The sequence below is a fragment of the Ixodes scapularis genome, unplaced genomic scaffold, assembly GCF_016920785.2.
Source record: "Ixodes scapularis isolate PalLabHiFi unplaced genomic scaffold, ASM1692078v2 PGA_scaffold1__304_contigs__length_218370807, whole genome shotgun sequence".
NCBI classification, from domain to species: Eukaryota; Metazoa; Arthropoda; class Arachnida; order Ixodida; family Ixodidae; genus Ixodes; species Ixodes scapularis.
The window spans coordinates 110,017,194-110,036,961 of NW_024609846.1; the positions used below are offsets into that span (position 1 = coordinate 110,017,194).

General features: G+C 44.0%; 1 protein-coding gene across 1 annotated transcript in view; it reads left to right on the forward strand.

The window, feature by feature from the left end:
- The window catches only part of LOC115324085 (neprilysin-4-like), a 155,384-nt gene that overhangs the window by 130,308 nt on the left and 5,308 nt on the right, over positions 1–19,768 (forward strand). The window contains exons 16-19 of the mRNA XM_040218150.1: positions 908–1,038; positions 15,729–15,794; positions 15,892–15,978; positions 17,511–17,587. Of these exons, the coding sequence (XP_040074084.1) occupies positions 908–1,038; positions 15,729–15,794; positions 15,892–15,978; positions 17,511–17,587 (361 nt within the window). The remainder of the gene's footprint in view (positions 1–907; positions 1,039–15,728; positions 15,795–15,891; positions 15,979–17,510; positions 17,588–19,768) is intronic.

Below are 19,768 nucleotides of genomic sequence, written 5' to 3' on the forward strand. Positions count from 1 at the left end.
CTATAAAAACGAAGCGACTGCTGGATAGACGCACACGAGAACGCAGTCGGAAGCTAGCAACATTAGACGCCATGTTCTCAATGTCGTCTGATAACGCATACGCGAAAACGCTAGCTTGGGTCTCCAATATATGCTTCCAAACAGACCACGCGTGCCCAATATAGAGGACAAGGTACGGTCTTCTGTATAATGTACGCCTATTGGGTACGGTTTTTCTGTAACCTTTCCACCCAAACGTCAACCCTGCTGAATCCACATAGTGAAGCTTAACGTGCGCAAGTATCACAACCAATACGTCTGGCAGCCTCTGATAACGAACGCAACACTAGCACACGATGATGCAAAGGCAGGCGCGTCTGCCGCTTTGCAGCGACTCTCGTCTGGCCAGCCCCAAGCGGTGTGCTTGCCGCTTGGGGCTGACAACGAGCGCGTCCTGCTCTCAGGTTCTACCTCAGCACCTGCGCGTCCGGTATTGGCGAGAATTGCCGCGCTGATTGCCGGAGACCGTGTTCGGGAGCTTAAGCGGGCCATTGCTCGATTCAGAAGCTGCTTTCGGCGTATATGTTTATTTAGGAGACGTTCGCTGCCATGGTGAAGGTGACTATAGCAGACAGACATTATTGTGTGGTAAGGGACTGAGTGGGCAGAGCTGAGGTACGTGTTTGGGCTTTTTTGGAAATTTTGTTTTTAAAATGGTAAACGCTAACAAGGAAAGTTCGAGATTATGACAATTAAGATGTCTCCATGTTTCCTGCCCGTACTATTTTAACGAGCTGTAGAAGAGAAAACATATTTTTAGCTCGCAATTAAGTCTAAGCTTTTTTTTATTACGACAATGTCGGGCTAAGCTACAAATGAGATAAATTTTTAACGCTTACGTTTATGCTCTGTCCACTTCTGCCACCAGGAAGTCAATTTGATGGTGATGGAGAGCTGCGAAACTGGTGGACCGAGAGCTCAGCGGAAGAATTTGTAAAGAGAGCTCAATGCTTTATAGACCAATACAGCAACGTTACCGTAAAGGAAGTGAACTTGACGGTAAGTGACGTCCTAACATACGTCATCGTTTGGTAAAATAATTGTGGATTTTCCTTCAACAACCGTAGTAGCACATAACAGTTGGTTGTGGTCGGGGCAGTTCCGGTCTGCCGCCACCCACAGGACCGGGACCTGCAACTCCCCACAAGACGAAAATGGTAGGTCCCGGTCGGGAACCAGGACCGAACCGGACCGGACCAACTGTCGCCGTGCCATGGTCCGACCGCCGGACGCTATAGCGAACGGCCGCGCGATAGAGCGCTCGTCAGCGGTTACGGCATCGGCGGCGGCCAGACACGTTTAGTCCGTTTGCGGTGATATTCCCAGTGACTACGCGGGCATGTTACCAACGCTAGTTAACAATTAGGTCACGAAGATTTTAAAATGCACCAACTCCATTATGGAACCAACTGAACACGGAATGTGATTATATTCTTGAAATGTACGAGGAAGTTAGAAAGGATGAATGAAGTGTATTTTGTGTTAGCGCTTGGGATGCCAAACTTGTGTTCATGAGCAAGACGAGGGGAAACTTAAATTGGGCGTACAAATAATTTGGTTTGTAGTAAAGGATTATAAAAGTAAATTTTCTGAAATGAGGAGAGGAGTGAAATTTTCCGACGTAGAATAAAGGGAGGGAATGATAAGGTTTGATATATTTGTGTAGCGATAATTTGTGAGTATGAAACGAGCAGATCTGTTTCGGGTGGCTTTCAAAGCATCAATGAGAAAGGCATGACAGGTATCTCAGACTGATCCTGCATATTCTAATTTGAGTCAAATTGGGGTTCTCTGCTAAATTAACTTCAAAGGAACAGGCGTTAGTGAAAAATTATAGCTAAGAAAACCTAAGATGCTATTAGCATTTTACGTGATGTATTGAATATGAGTTTTTCAAGAGAAGTTGTAAGTTTAGTGCTTGTCTAAATATGTGTACAGTGTAACACCTTCTAAGTTCGCTGAATTAGGAAGGTAATTAAAATTTTCGTAGGACTCGCTATACGCCCATAGATTTACAATTGTTAGAATTAAGGCTCATAAAACATGCCAAGCAACTGGACAATATTGTTAATATCAGACTGGAGCACGTAGCCGTCACAATGGTCAGTTATTTCTCAATAAATCACACAGTCATCATCAAGTAGACAGATAGGTAAGGGGATGTGAAGTGGACGATTGTTAACATAAATTAAGAATGACTATGGTCCTAAGACAGATCCCTGCAGAACACCGGAACCAACGGTAGCGACAGAAGGGCTCAAATTATTGACAGTTACGAATTGAGAGCTGTTGGTTAAGGAAGATTGAATTCATGCAAGATTGTCAAAGTCTATATAAAAGGACCACTGAGTAGAAAAAATGGTCTGATTGAGACCATACATCGGCATTCTCACTCATGAGTGCCATCACTCACGATCACTCACGCTCACCGTCAGATTTGAGGTGATCATGAGTGAGGCCGCGAGTCTCGACAAATTGTTAGTGTGATTGTGAGTGTGATCGTGAGTTACGTGAACTCATGAATGTGAGTGTGAGCGTATGTCCTGAGAACTCATAAGCTTGAGTCTGACCGTGAGTGTGATCGTGTGTTCTAAGAACTCATAAGTGTGTGTGAGTCCTGCGAACTAATGAGCGTGAGTTTGATCGTGAGTGTGATAGTGAGTTCTGAAAACTCTTCAGTGTGAGTTTGAGTCCCGAGAACTCATGAGTTTGTGCGCGAGTTCTAAAAACTGATGAACGTGATTATGAGCGTGAGTTTTGAGGACTTATGAGTGTGAGCTTTGAGATCTCTTGAGTGTGATTGTGAGCTTCGAGGCCATGAGCATCAGCCTGAATCAAGACGTGAGGCTTAGGGTGGATATGAGTACGGTGATTGCATTAGTCTGCGTGATGACGTGAGTCTGATGACAATGGCCATGATGAGGCGCCATGAGCCCTGGTATTATCTTGGCTGGGTGGGTCACGTGAGCTCCCGGGCAATTTTAGTGGACGAGGAGACTCCCGCTTCGCAACTACTGTGCGGAGCTCAGGGTTGGTTTGGGTGTCGCTCGCCTGTTCCTCGGCCATGTAAACGCGCCGGGTCTTGTGGAGGGCGGAGGAGGGGGGGGGGGGGTGCTTGTACTTGCAGCCGCCTCCTTCCCAGCGCCCACCGCAGTGTCTCATCCAGCTGTGAAGGGCAGAGGGGACAGGAAGGGGGGGGGGGGTGGTCGCTTTCGCGTCTCCTCGGCTTTCGCTCTTCGTTACACGGCAGACGGCGAGACGCCAACGTACTGATGGCGCCTCGAGGCGGCGCGGTAAGGTCGGAGTTGGGGAAGCGCTCCAAACGGTTAGCGCTCCTCTCTCTGTGGCATAGAAAGGCTCGTGTGGATTTCGGCTCCCATTGCCAAGTTGGTGCTGGTGGGCATAGCATTTTATCATTGCGTCAACTATAACATTCGCACGGCTGCGATAAAATTGAGTGACTCACGTGATCCTTATCAGCACTCAGTCGGACAAACAATTTTATCTTTACGCGCACCTCACTGTACCTTTCGCAAATGAGTCATCACTCAGGAAGTGCAAAAAAGGCGGCATCACGATCGATCAAAGCTTCGAGTGAGATCTTTCACATTGTGCGATATCATGCTTTTATATTTCGTTCGGGGCAAGATGGCGCGAGTGCGTGATGGCCAGCCCGCGCCGCGAGTGCTGCATTCAGCGCTACAAGCGGAGCTGTCTCTGGTCTTTGTTAATGCGACGGCCAATCTGCTGGTCGGGCCCTGGCGAGCAGCGCCGATCCCAATTTTGGCAGTCCCCGTGTGCACGTGCGCGCCATGTCCCTGATTCTTTTATGCGGTTTTATTAAAACCACCGGAGCCCTGATAGGTCGAGGTGTTTAAAGCATATTCTAGATTTGCCATTTGGACACCAGTTCGAGTTGTCTTTACCACTTGTGGGGTCGCTCTATAATTAATCGCCGTCCGATCGGCCTGTGGTCTGCTCGTCTCCCAAGAAGTGACACAACACAACAAGAAGGTAGCGAATGGAATGGTTGCCCGTCTTCGAGAGCCGACAGTCCGGACCCGCCGACCCTAGTTGTCGCCCGTCGTTCATAGCTTGCAGTCGAAGTCCGTGTCCACGCCTGCGGATTGTCCTTCCCACTCCAGCGCTGTGTGGGCTAGGTGTTCCGCGCGATCACAGCCCAAGTCTCGCTGCAGAACCACTCCTGGATCGTCATGGCGTAGGCCAGTATGGCCAGGGCTCGCCGTTTCCGCCAATCCTGATCCGAAACTCGCTGGTGGAATGATCCGGGGATCAACATGGGCCAGACCAGCCAGAACGGCTCTATCCTTCCTGCCCGGCCCCAGCCTCGTGCAGCACGCTCTTCCTATTTCCTCGCCGGCTAGCCGCCGCTCGCCACTCGCCCGACCGTCTTCTTCTTCTCCCGACACCCCTACGACACTAGAATAAAAAGTGGATAATTAGAACCAAACTCTGCATCTGGTACACAAGCCTAATATAAAAATGAGTCAGACAACATAATGTACGTGTGCGAAGGATAGTTACGCTTCGCATGAACATTTTGCAATAAAAAAAATGGCCTCCTGTTTTCTGCACGGTGTAACATTTGCTACCAAACTCAGGATTAAATTTGCCAGCCGAAACAAACGAAAGTTTGTTCTATGAAAATCCACAATTTGAAAACTCTCAGGTTTTGGTTGCGACCGCGCGTGCCGAACGGCGCGCGCGATCGCAAACAAATGCACGTTTGCAACTACGAGTGCCAGAACGGGCCGACGGGCATAACGCTTGAGACCTGATCGCGTGATTATCGACACCACAGCGACGTAACAATCAGAGCGATTTTTTCTACCGTATTTCTCTATGTGGTTGTCTCAGAGACTCGTAAAACAACTTGAATATGTATGTTATTTTGCCTAGTAGTTTGCAAAACGAGCTTGTCAGACCACTTTCCAAACCTAGCTGCAAATCTATTTTTGTTCATTTCAAGAATTAATGTTAAATTCACTTAACTGATGCGTCGCACTGCAGAAATCCACTTTGTCGTCGTGTCGATTCGCAAGATCTTAAATGGAAGCGCGAAAGTTTGATGCTTGAGTCACCTTCGCGACAGTGGCAGTCTTTCACGCAGCAGTAGCGACTTTTATTTTGGGTGTCATGTTTCCGTTTCCGGTCTCTGCTATGAGTACTCCTGATAAGAGGCGCAGCGAGCTGCCGCGCCGCGAAGAAGCATTTCGTCAGTCGCAAAATAAAGAACGTTCCCGATGGACGAGAACTTGTCTTCTTCCGGGCACTCGCATGCACACAACATTGGGGGCTAACTCTAGGAGTAGGGGAGATGTCACAGGAACCCGGTGAGGTCATGGAGACGTAAAGTTGATACTCACTTTTACAAAAAACAGTTCCAAAACGGCTCACACCGATGCGCAATGCCACGTTCACACGTGGTTTCTATATAAATGCGCCCTCCTGCAGTCCCCGACCCGTGCCGCCTTGGCCTACCAAATTTGTTTTATTTTGCAGCCGCTAGATGGTGCAAAGTGTAGTACCAAACTGCATTGCTGGTTGCCTATGGGCGCACCAATAAGCCCGTTTTAGTATGACTTAGCAAACTGTGAAAGCTACGACTCAGTGGGCCAATTAGAGCGTCGCATAGAAACAGGTGGCATCTAGAATGAACACCTGTGAGACGCTGTCACGTGTCTCACTCCAATGAATTTACTGGCTCATCGAAATTCGTAGAATTCGTCGAGTGCCGTGTGCCTGTTTACACTGAGAAGTAGGTGACGGCGGCGCCGGAACGTCGTGGCGCCTGCCCCACGGGCCGCGGCCGAGTTGCCCGCGTGCCGGCTGGACGGGACTGTAAGGCGCCAATTGCCCGGGCTTCTCGGGCTTCGTGCATGACGCTGTGCTCCCTTTGCCCGTTATTTATTCATGCTGCATTTTTACGTTATTACGGTTGAATGCATAGGTACTAAAGTCGAGTAAAGAATTTCTTGTAAAACAAAAAGGATATATTTGATAACCGACATTTTACAATTCAATTCTCAAACACTTATTATCTTTTGAAGGCCTATGACACATATCGCGATGATTCATGGCCGCAATAAAATTTTACAATGGTGTAGCAGAGTGCAAGGTTGATCAGCGGGTCGTTAAAGTGTTCTACTGCGTTGGATAAATACTTGTTAAGCGAGCCACAGAGAATCTGTCTCGATAAAATGGTCACAGAAACACCGCGGGTTGGATCATTTTGTAACATAAATTATAATATTTTTTGAATGTGCGACTAAATGACTAGAGAAACCGTTTGACATAATTTCCGTGAATTTAAAAAAAAATACCACTCATCATCAACTTCCCGAATGTGCTGGTAATTTTCGGTAACTAAATGCGCGAAATAGTGACAAATATTATATTTAAAAAAAACACCACCCAGTTCCAATTTTGATATGGGCGGACATTGTGCCCGTGTGAGGCGTTGCGGTTGCAAAGCTGTGACATTTCATGTGGCGCAAGCACGCACACTTAAAAGGACCATGAAGAGACGCTCAATATTTTATTTTACAATTCGGATAGGCCTCAGGTAATGTTGACAAAGTCACGAGCTGCACTAACGCTTGTGTGCCGAACAAATCACTTAAATAGACCCCTCTAGTATTCCTACCCGTGGCGACAGCTCGAGAACACGGGAATACCGATTTTCCGTGACGTTCAAGGGTAACATCGGAGTAGGCTCGTAAAGGTTGCCTCACATATCTGCGTTCCAAGCTACAGGAACGACAGAAACGACACGAACGGCATGACACCGGGACAACCATGACTAATGATTGCTTGATAAAGCTGCTCATTGCGTTATCTGTCATTTTCTGTCAATTCTGTCACTCTGTCATTCTTTCTGTCAATTCTGTCGCTCGGGACGCAGATGTGTGAACCTGGCTTGAGGTAATAGACCCACCTCACCGCCAGGTTTGCCACGCCTGCTTTGTCGCAATGCATTGCGGGAACTGTAGTCTTTCCGCACGAGAGGTCAACGCCGCTGTAGGTTTGCGCCTGTTGATCACGAGCCGTTTCGTGCACTACCGCTGCCTCCTGTGAAGTACAACTATGGCTGCGTCACGCACGCTCCAGACGGTTGGTGAGATCGGTCTATTGGTCAAAGCGAACGGCGAGCTACGTTTTCTTTCTTTGTCGGGAGGTGTTTACAGATATTGCGTTTCCTGGTTGATAAAAATCAAATATTGATATATCGGACCTGAAATGTTCACTACAGTACACACGGATGAGCACTGTTGAATACTATACAAATAGGATCACGCTTCCAGCGAGAGCTGGAGCACTTAGAATCGGTCAGCTGCCCAATAGCAAAGACGACGACGTAGACGATGGATCTCCGCCAGCTCCAACTCCAGAAGCTATAACGATGTAAATACCTCGTTAATTGACTTTTAAACAGTACTGAAACCGACAAGTTATCCTCTACATCACTACATATTTCGGAACGCATGCTAGACGAGAATGCAAGACGACAGCTTTGGTATTTCTCGTGCATTACTGGGTACAAAATAAGCCTCACGTGATTCTATAAAAAAAAGAGGCCACCACTGCGCCGAGAAACCCCTTTTTAGAACAAGTTTAGAACGATTCAGGATCTCACGAGCTCCGGGTGTGCACGCAGCCAAAAGCACGACAGAAGCAACAATTACGTCTAACCGTCAGGCTGCCGAGCGCCGAGCCTCAGCTTCATAGGACACGCTCCTTACGTAAACAAACATCCGATAGACTGGGCGAGCACGCGCCCAAACGGCCAAACGTATCCAAAAGGTCGCCATGTTGCACGCACCACTCCAGCAACGTAAGCGCACAGCGCACTACGTACAAAGAGTGAGGAGCATTTGCGCTGTATCTCCTGCGCCCTGTCCGTAGCGGACACCGTAGTGCGGTGTGAACACGCGAAGAGCGCGAAACGTCAAGAAGCTAAAGCCGCGTCGATGAAAGAGAGAGAAAGAGAAATGCCGTCGAGACATCCGAGTAAAAAAAATGTGTCGACGAATGTAGCAAGCGCTGTCGAGCATGGAATGTCGAAGAAACGATCTGCGTATGACACATCGATGAAACAAATGTCGAAGAAATGACCTTCCGATCAAACATCGCAGTGTCGATGAAACGATCTGTCAATTAAACCTTGTTCGATGAACTGATTGCCCGTTATAGAACTGCGCGCCAAGAATGACGCGGCTTGCCACATGAAAAGTGGCGCGCCTTACGTGACCGAGAGCGCGACAAAGAGACACACGGAGACGACCCAAAACCCCCAAAACAACTCCAAACCAAACCAAGCAAAGCCATGCCAAATCAACCAAACGAAACCAATTCAAGGACGGCTGCATGTATCACGAAAATAAATGCTGTCAATATTTTATAAAGTTCGAGAGGACTGACAAACAATGTCGACCAATGATTCCTTAAAGGGGCTATTGAACCAAGGAATTTTGTGTCCCTAATAAGTTGCGCACATTCTTTCCACGACCCAGCAGTCGCCGGCGTGCGCGAGCACACAACGAAAATGACGTTAAAGACCTCCATTCGTGGTTAAGATGACAGTAAAATGTATGGGATTCGGGCCAAAGGAGAATGAAGACGACTTTTTCTTCTACACAGTGGTGTCTGGTGATAAAGGTAAGTGATTATGAGTCTAAGAAGCACGTAGCTTTCACTTGTGGAGATGAAAAGCCTGCTTTTATACCCTTTCGGCCCGAAGCGTGTGCTTGCGCACACCTGCGGCTGCTGGCTCGCGGAAATAACGTGTGCCACTTATTCTTTGCCACTTTGGTTCAGTATCCCTTTAAATCGTAGCCTACTCCGGCAAGCACGGTCGATCAGAAAAAGCAGAAGCAACTCGACTGAGAAGGATAATTATACCTCCCCCGCCTCTGCTCTTAGAGCAGCATACGATTGACGGACACCACTGCCAACACGGTTAATGGTGAGATTTCAAACTAAGGGTACGTCACGTGAAACCACACTATACGTATTATTACCACCCTCTCAAAACAGAAAAAAAATTTCGTCGATGTATATGTTTATATACAGAGTGTTTCAGAGAACGCAGGCCAAATCGCTCCAGCGAAAACTACTCATCGCAACAAAAAAAGCTTGTGGCATTTTGGTCCTGGAATAGGGGCCCATTTAGGAAAATTACTAAAGTCCGGGATAATTAAGTTTTTAATTACTTTTGCGTAATTAACTTTTGTAATATTGTGTTTAAGAGCATGGTTTAAATTAGAAATTTGCTCAGCATCATTGAAAAACACTAAATCAACAAATTCCAGAACGATACAAGGCACGTGAAGCATTTTGTGGCTTTCTGAAAAATCGCACAAAATCGACGGGTTTGTAAGCTTCGGTTTGCTCTCGGAGCGCATCTCAGCCCCGGCGGCACCGCGCCCCGTGGAGAGATAGTGCAACCAAACTCTGCAGAGCAGTCATCGCGCGACGCAGCAGGGGCTGCTTGCACTGTCTCTCCACGGGGCGCGGTGCCACCGAAGCTGAGATGCGCTCCGATAGCAAACCGAAACTTAAAACCCGTCGATTTTGTGCGGTTTTTCCGAAAGCCGTAAAAAGCTTCGCGTGCCTTCTATCGTTCTGCAATTTGTTGATTTAGTGTTTTTCGATGATGCTGAGCAATTTTCTAATCTTAAACCATGCTCTTAAACACAACATTACAAGAGTTAATTACGCAGAAATAATTAAAAACCTAACTATCCCGGACTTCAATAATTTTCCTATATGTGCCCCTGGCCCAGGACCAAAACGCCACAAGCCTTTTTTCGTTGCAAAGAGTGGTTTTCACAGGAGCGATTTAGCCTGCGCTCTCTAAAACACCCTGTATATATGCTGCATAAACTTCCGTACAAGCACGTGTGGGTGGTAAAAAAAAAAAAGAAACGGGGGTGATATATGTAGTAATCGTTTGTGTCCAAGTAAGCGAGGTATGCACAGCGAGGCGATGCTCTAATCATTGCGACATTGTCTGTGTAACCAGTCGGAAGACGCGTTTTTGTTTTACCGCCGCTCTTATCAACAGGCGAAAGTTCAAAACACACACTTTCGTCAGCTTGCATTTAGTTTCTTTCGTAATTATTCCAGGTTAACGAAATTTAGTAGAAATGTGCGGAAAATAAACATAAACATTTCTTTTAAATTAGATAAGCTGTTGAGAAGTTCACTGTTTTGGGATAGTTTCCCCGCCGCACGACTCACGCGAAAACAAACCAACGGTTTGCGAGAAGCAAAATAATATCACAAAGAAAGCAACCTGTAACTGTGATGACCTGTGAGTATGCTGAGCGTGAAGACCTGTGTAAGTGTGAGGACCGTGAGGACCTCTGAGTGTGAGTGCCGTGAGGACAGTGATTACCTGTGAGTGTGAGGACCGTGAGGACCTGTGAGTGTAATGACCAGTGAGTCTGATGACCTGTGAGTCTGATGATTCGTGATGACGTGTAAGCGTGATGACCATGATGATTTGTGATCGTGACGACCATGATGATGACGGCGAGTGAGTTTTGGTTTTGTGTTGAACCGTGAGGATGAGTTCGGGTGATTACCCTATTTTGAATAAATCGTGATCGTGAGTGGATGAGAGCTGTGATTGCGGAAAAAATAATGATCGTGGGTTTGAGTGAGGACAGCTTAAAAATGCCCACCTATCGTTAAGACACCCGTGTCAAAAAATAAATTTAACACGAAAAACGAAAGTTGAGCAACATTGACTGCGGGAGACGCGATTTAGTAGGTAGACATTTCCTTTCCACTTGTATTTTTCTTTCTGCATTCCGGGCGCGTGGAGGAGAAGTGGATCGGCTTGGCCATTACGTTGAGGTGGAGAGAGTGTGCGACCATCTCGTGTAGGTGGAAAGAATGTCTGACCATTCCGTGACGTCACGGAAATTGCGCGCAGAATTTAAAATAAATTTTGCTCCGTGAATATTACACACAAAAAAAATAATTTTTCGCTTAAATTGAATTTTTCGACAGGCGTGTCCCAACCAGACTGTTAAAAAAACGATTTCTTCAACAATCTGGAAAGAAAAGTTTTTTTTTTCTGTTCAGTGGCTTCCTAAGTTTTGATAGTCTAAGAATCAGAAGGTTATGATAGACTTTATCGAAAGCTTTGGCGAAGACCGAAAATGTGTAGGCAGCCTGGGATCCTAGGTTTAACATTGAATGACGATCACGAGTGAGTGATAGAATTTTAGTTTCACATGAAAATGTCTTTTAAAACCATGTTGAGATGGGTCAAAAAAGATGTTCCAATTTACTGACAAGGTGGGAAAATATAAGATCAAGAATTTTGCAGAAAGTACTGGTGATGGAAATCACGCGATAATTGAGAGGGGAATGTTTGTCACCTGTTTTGTAAATGGGAGCCACTTTTGCTACTTTCCACTCTAAATAAAAAATAGACTCTTGTATAGATTGTTGACACAGTGTGTCTAGTATAATTAAGGAATATACGTTAGTATTTTTTTAATTTATAATTTATACAATCCACTCCTGCAAAAGGAGATAACTTTAACCTATAACTATGATGTTCAACCCCAGCACAATATGGCAGAGTGGTCCATTCGCAAAAACTCAGAACTGCGCAGCACTCGGCATTCTTGAGTATTATCACGTGAGAAATATTTAGCAAAATCTTCAAAACATTAGCACTCGTTTTCAACGGCATACTAGTGCCGGTTACAGTTTTTAGCACGACTGAAGAGTTTGATCTTTTTACATAATATTCCAAAATTTTATGGGTTTGTTAATAACATTTCCGGTAGTTTGCGGGTGAAAATAATAAACCTCTTCTATGTGAATGTCTTTTTTGTATGCCTAAGCGGCTCTGCGATATCTTATGGAACGTTGTTCACATGTTGTGAAGTTACCAGCACTGAATAATCGTTTATTTTTATTTGAAGGCTCTATTAAACCACGGTGGCTGGGAATTCTCAAGAACTGTCCTTACGGAAATGTACAGATTTTATTAGTGATTTGACTTCGTTTTGAAGCCACTGCCAATTTTGTTCCGCTAATCTGTGTGGAAACGCCACCACGAAATTATCTAGATATGTTGCTAGTTCATTTTGAATATTCTCAAAGCCAGCTTTTGTATAATCTCGAAATAGTTTTGTGCGAACGGATGGTTTGGGCACTGAAGCTTTAACATTAAAACGCATAAAACAATAATCACTAAGTCCTGGTTGATGTAAATTGGAAAAACAAGATGTGGATGGTTTGACAAAACAAGATCCAAAACAATTGTTGATGACGGGGTAACCCTCGTATGTTCAGTGATAACTGCATTAAATTAATTTGTAAGCAAAGTTTAAGAAAGTCATTACATTCGGATGAATACGTGGCCGTAGATGGATTACTCCTTGTCCACACAATAGAAGGATAATTAAAGTCCCCCACAGGAAATATCGGAAAACTGGGAAATGTTGTAAATAAGGTAAATAATGAGTCATGCAGAGCTCCAATGAATGTGGACAAGCTAGGGGTGATCTATAGCAAACTCCCAAAATCCACGAACAAATCGTTAGGGCGCAAACGAGCTGGTGAAGGTTTAACGTAATTTAGAGAAACCCCCGAGACTGAGGAAAGGCGAAGAACAACACAGGAGAGGAAAACGTGAAGGGGACGAAGCCTGCATTCTGCAGAATTAGGGTGTGTTATGTTGTCTTTCGTCTTTGCACAGTCTCAAGCATTTGTCCTAACTTAACCCAAAATTCCTTTGTTGCGGTTAGGACTAACAAAAATCCAAATTATTTCTAAACAGCTAATCGTATTTACAAAAAAAAATATTTTACATGATTTGACAGCGCAATAAATACACCGCCACCACTCCTATTCCATCTGTCGTTTCTCTAAATATTATATTATATTACTCCATAAAATAGTTGACAGTGAAGCACCTTCACACACAACCAACTTTCTGCCAAAAGAATAACATCACCTTTAAAAAATCAACAATTGAACACAATTCACCTCGTTTTTTCTTTTTTTTAAAAAGCATCTAATATTAGTCAAAAGGACTGATACATTTGACATGGATACAACACAAGCACTACACTTCCCGGTCTGTGATTCCGATCCCAACGCCTGAAATGGGTTACTAAAAGGAAAGAAATCTGTGCGTCTGCAACTACTGATGCGGTACTCGGAGCATTTTCAACAATCGTATCGATCCCCGGATTGTAAATGAAGCATTAATTGTTAATGTACATTCTATGGTATCGAAGCTTCAAAACAACATTTCCTACTTTCGCAAATTATATTATCTTTTTACTTTCGGGACGCGTACTAAGCGAAAAATGTTCACTCATGCTGACACGACTAGCTTTTAGCAATGATCTGGAGAGTAACATGTATTTTATTTTAGTTACGATGATGCAAACATTACCATAACAAGTATAGACTTACTCTGGCAGTAAGTACCGATTTCGTGGGCCCTTATAATCGCTTCATTCGTTACCTGGAGCTTTAGTGATCACCGAAATAAGTTTATTACCGTATCGTCTATTGTGGACGGGTTTCAGATACTGTATCACCAATCTTCTAGAAAACTAAATTATCACGAAGAGAACGATCTTCTTTTAGGTGTACCAAGATCCCAGCTAACTTTTTGAAAAACTTCAATCAAACTTCGTGTCATGGAAACCTCTTCGTTGAGCATCGTCACGGCAGAAGTTTTAGTTTGGACCTCAGCCAATCTCTCTTTATCATTATAGTTATGGCGGTTTTTATTGATACTGGCTTTGTTTGACTTCATTAAGCGACGTCACTGTTCCCAACTAATTCTGAGCGTTTACAAGAGGGCATTCACAGACTACTTTTAGCATATGATGCATTTCAATACTGTTTTTTTTTAAGTTCAGCTTCACTTATTGGACCGGGATTGAACTCAACGTCACCCGAAACCTTACGAAAGAGGGCCACCATATAGCACAGTCACACATAGTTTTAGAAAACACATGTCAGCACAGAGACACCAGTAAGCACAAATTGCTTTTTTTTTTTCGCGTTAAACACGAGACTTCAACCAGCATGAACGAAAAAAAGACGCAATGAGTAGTCTGCATGGCCTCGCAGATTCCGTGCTCACTCAAGGCTGGACAGCAATGACAGCCGTATATAGGGCGTTCGCAGACGGTGTCGTTGAAGCCGCTGATATTGCCGTTGACGGAGCTCCAGTTGTTTCACGGGAATTTTTTAATAGTAGGTTACCCGGGAGATAAGTGGTGTCACCTCGGTGTCGATACGCCTCATCGTGAAGACTGAAGTGATCGTGATCCAAAGTTGTACTGTAAACACCGGGCAAAGGGACGAGGGCCGTAGACTAGAGGCAAGCAGTAACTTGAACTAACAAGAGAACGCAATGAGTGGTCTGCATGGTCTGGCAGATATCGTGCTCATTGATATCAAAGCATTCGCATCGTTAAATTACATTCCGTTTTAAAAAAAGAAAAGGACAAACAAAATGACTGAATTTGTGAGCACAAGTGTTGCCATATGCTAAGTTTGCCACCCGGTTTTAGAAATGTGAAATTCTTCAGCAATTAGTGTCTTAGGACAGTGAACTACAATAGCGAACAAAATCTGGTAAGACCCGATGTCAAATGCCTCGTTACTCCAAGAGAACAAAAACGCTACCTGTGCCGCACTAAACCATTGCTTTGTGGCAGAAGCCAGAGCTTGATTCAAGTAGATGCGTGTGGCCACTAATTTAAGAAACTATATGAAGAAAGTTACTTAAACAAAAATAAAATCCAGGAGAAAGTACACTTGGTAATATTATTTTATAATATCGCACATGTTTTAAGCACAGGAAAAATGTCAGTGCCTCTAGGCCAAATGTTCCGAAAAGCCTATTTTTAGTAATACGTCAACTATGTTGGGAACTGATTTTCTTTCGCCCTCTCTCTCTCTTGAGATTACATTCCAACGCCCAGGCTTACATCACCGCTCAAATGAACCGCTTCATTACACAAAAACTTCGACTAGTTAAACACGTTGAAAATATTCCGGTTTACCTGAAAACAACTGCATAATTAACGTTATTGGTATAAAAGTTCTGAAAAAATGCTTGATACGTTTAGATGGTTTGTATGTCAAATTAATTGTCCCGTAAAACGTAGTGAAATTTTCACAAGATTGTGTTTTTTGCACCACTAACCCCCAATTCCCCAATCTCGTCAAGCACATCATCAGCGATGTGAACATAGATCACCATACTAAATGTATAAGAGAGTTTTGAGATATATATATATAGAGAAAGAGAGGTGACGTTATTATAAATAGAAGATACTGAAAGTTTGATGATATATTTGAAAGCAGCGGAAGAGTAAAGTAGTGAATCTATGTCCCACTGCTTCTTGGCTCCACTGTAGCTCATGCCTTTCTTCAATTCACAAACCATTTTATATAGTATGACAAAGTGAGCCAGTAAAGCTTCGGGTAAATCGCTGCGTTACTCATTTCATGTGCATCCTAGCCATCGTTTTCAGTACTCACACTTTCGAGGTAAAGCGATTAGATTAAAGTTATCGAGATATGTGCATTCTGTTTCTGGAGGTACGAGCGATTATTTATAGCATTTTACGCTCTTTCCAATAATGTAACGCATAATTTTTTTTCAGCTAAACGGAATAAATACCCAGGGTGAAAATATTGCCGACCATTCTGGCCTGAGAGCAGCGTACCTGGTAAGAAAGTTAGAGGAGTTAAACAAAGCCTTGTTGTGCAGTCACTTGATCTAGCTTAAGATTAATTCATCGATCTTTGCTCTCCATTTAATTTAAGGCATTCAAAAAGTCTAATGACACTGACGAGCTGCTTCCTGGGTTAAACTTAACCGGAGACCAGCTGTTTTTCCTTTCAAATGCTATGGTAAGTTTTATTTTGATAATTTTCATACATTCAGTAAACAATATTTAACTAATGTCGATAATATTAATCTCGGCGGCTGGAATTGGTGCCAGATCCAGTTGCACATTTCAAAAACTGTAACGCACTACTTGCAAGAACGTGACTTTTAGCACAACTACTTGTGATTACAGTTAAGTCGAAAGAAAAAGACATACTCTACCGCAAGAGAAATCATTTCACACTTCCATATGAAGACCAGAGATTCTTACGCACTCCGTTTCATTCATAATTAAGGATATACGTGTAGAATTTTTCACTTCACTCACGAATGTTGTTACAAGCAGCATGGGCATCTGGGTCCTTCGTCAGGCTGCTCCTGAACAGCTATCTGCCAGAGTTCCCTTTTGTCATGTCCCTTTTCGCCTTGTGACAAAAAATAAAAAAAACTAATTTTATTTTATCTTTTTGTTTCTTGGCAAAGAGCAATACACCAACGAAACTTCAAGTATATAACAAGTAGATTGCGGAATACTCCAAGCACCTTAAGAACACGTTTAGCGCATATTAAGGGTACTGTTCGTTTAATAGTCTGTTGAACTCTGCCGCGGTCCTTTACCTAGTTTGGCCACTATCGCGTACAAAGTATATTTCAATAGAGTATTAGTTAACTCCACATATAAACCAAGTATATACTTTTTAATATACCTTTTTAATGCAAGTACAAAACTAGTTTTTTTTAGAGTACTATATCTGCTGGTCTATAAAAAAACATTAAACACATACCGATGACAGAGAAGATGTGATGTATTAAACACACAGCTCATCTCTTTATGTGATTGTCTAGTACACCTTCTGGAACAATTTTGTACCAAATGAAATACAAGCATTCTCCCTCATTGGAATTCGAGAGTGAAAAGTAAATTTCAGAGGCAACAAAAACTGTAAATAATCGCAATATATTGAAGAAGATAGCCTTCGATTAGCAGTATGTATTTCGCTACGTTTCAGAGCACAGCTCTTAGGCGCCCGCTTCCGGTTTGAGAGGCGTTTCCGTCGTCGTCGGCGTCGGCGTTAGGGTCGGCGTCGGCGTAATTGCGCGCGTTTTATTCTGGGAAAATTTCCCGCTAAATTTCCCGGTGAAATTTTTCCGCTAAATTTAGCGGGGAAATTCACGTCACGAGACTTCATCACCAATTCAATTTCCCCGCTATGTTTAGCGGGAAATTTTTCCCGTTAAACTTAGCGGAAATATTTCTTTACTAAATTTAGCGGGGAAATTCACGTCACGTGACCTTAACACCCATTCGATTTCCCCGCTAGATTTAGCGAAAATCCTTTTTTCCTAAATTTTTTCCGCTAAATTTAGCGGAAAATTTAGCAAAGGACTTTCCGCTAAATAAGAGGGGAGAAGGCCGGGAAGAGGGGAGGTATGGAGGGGGAAGAGGAGGCGCATACACTCCCTTCCGTACCCTTCCCTTCTCTTCCTCAAAAGCTGAACTCTAATACGGCGTTACAAAGACTTGTAAACGTCTACATTTTTTGCCTTTTTTTAGGTCTGGTGCGATAAAAGTAGGGAATCAAGGCTGATATCTGATATATATCATCAACGCCACAGCCCTGGCAAGTATCGGTGAGTGAATATTTGTTGTAGTAAAACGAGATCCTCAAAAATAATTCCATATGTCACTATAACGAGGACTGTATGTGTAATTACATATGTCACTATAACGACACGACATTCTTCGTTGCATTTGCAAAAGTTTATTCAGTTTTTTTTATCGTACGACTGAAGTTTTCACAAACGGGAAGATGTAAAACAAGGCATATTGGAAGTTGGAACACACTGAAAAACCCCGGCGACGAGGCGACGCAAAGAAGTGTAACAGGCACCAAAACATCTCTTGATTGTTTTCCCATTTTCAGCATCTCCTCGTCTCCATGGTTTTCCAGTATGCTCGCTCACGAGCCCCACCACTCAATAATCTCTATCTCTCAATGTTTAAAATCAGTTTTGCCTGAACGTCATTGCAGAAGCTTTATGCTTCAGACATAGTAGACAGACACCCGTAAATTTTGTATTTCGCAGTGTACAGTTATTCTTATATATGCGTATTAGAAAAAAAAAAAACTCCTAGGTATAGTACAGCCGACGTTTCACAAAATCGCATACTTAGTATTTTGGGAAATTTTCACTTTTCAGCCGCTTCCCAAGAGGTATTCATGTAGTTATGTTTCTTCAAGTTTTGAAACATCTGTGCTTTGAACGTGTAATCTGCATAACGTACTCAAACAAATACTTTTTGAACCTGGATAAAATTGCGCACAAATAGAAAGGAACAGTAAAGAGGGAAGAGAAAACGGACAAGCGCTTGGTCTCTTCAGTCTTCTGTCTTCACTGTTCCATTCTGTTTGTTCCCAATTTTTACCATGTTCAATCATTACCAACTCGCCCAACTAACCACTGTACCAAATCCTTTTTTTTTAAATTGTGTTTGGTATTATCTATATCTAGCTTAATTGAGAAGGTATGACTGAGACAGCTTAACAAGCGCCTCAATGAATCCTCATTGCTTAGCCACAATATATTTTGCATCTCAAGGCTTGCTTTTATTACAATTCTGTATGGCTCATATTATCACGAATAACAGATGACGCGGTGACGGATGTACAGAAACTAAACTTTTAATTTGGCATACTTGTGCCAAAAAAAAAAAACATACAAAGAAGTAGCGTCACAGATGTCGAAGGTCGGCGGAGTAGCACGATCGATCGCAATAGTGACACTGACTCCGGACCGCCACGCAGAGCATCTTTTATACCAGCGTGGGTTTCTGGAACATTCTGCGCAGAACGTTAAGCGCGTAGAACATTCGTAACTCTATCAGATGACAAGGCTCTTGAACTTACGAGAAAGTCAAGTTGAAAGAATAAATAAAAGTGGGGTCCGCTCCCTGTAATCGAATCTGGAGCCTCCGAGCGATAACCAAGCGCGGTGACCATTCGGCCACGTACGCGCTCGTTCGGCGACGAGCGTGGCCATTACCCCCCCCCCCCCCCCCCCCCTCTTTAAAAGCGCATCCTCTCGATGCGACGTGACAGGAAACAAAATAGCACAACAAACAAAAATAATGGCGCACTACTGAAGCCTGTACAACACGGCCGTACCGAGCGTAGTACAAGAATGCAATTCATAGTCCTATTCACCGTAGTACGGTTTGCGACACACGACGTGGACGACTTCCGCTCCTGGAGGGAGGCATGATGTAGTCAATGTTCCGTCGGGCATCTCCCCGTAGTTTAGATCCCCGAATCGGCGAAGCACTTCGTAGGGTACGAAGTAGCGTTTTAACAGCTTCTTGCTGAGACCTCGGCGGTGAATAGGTGTCCTCAGCTATAGCGGCCATCATCGACACGTTGCTGGTCTTAAATCCGGAGTCGGGCGAGCTGGCAGACTTCTTCGGCGAGTTGCGCTACCACCTGACCGTCGTCGCTCCTATCGTCAGCTGACTCGTGGGGCAGCATAGCGCAGAGCATTGTCGTTACATTCCGACCATGTGCCAGCTGTAAATGTATAACTCCGGTGGTCTCTTGAAGCGCAGCGTTGTAGGCGTACGTGACGTAGGGCAATATATCCCCTCACGTCCTGCGCTCTACGTCGATGTACGAGGAGATTATGTGACTGTTTTGTTAAGCCGCTCCGTCAGCTCGTTGTTCTGCGGGTGGTAGGCCATGGTGCGACGATGGCTAGTGTGGCTCAGCTGAATAATTTCTTACGTCAGCTGCACCATGAGCGATGATCCTCGAACTGTAA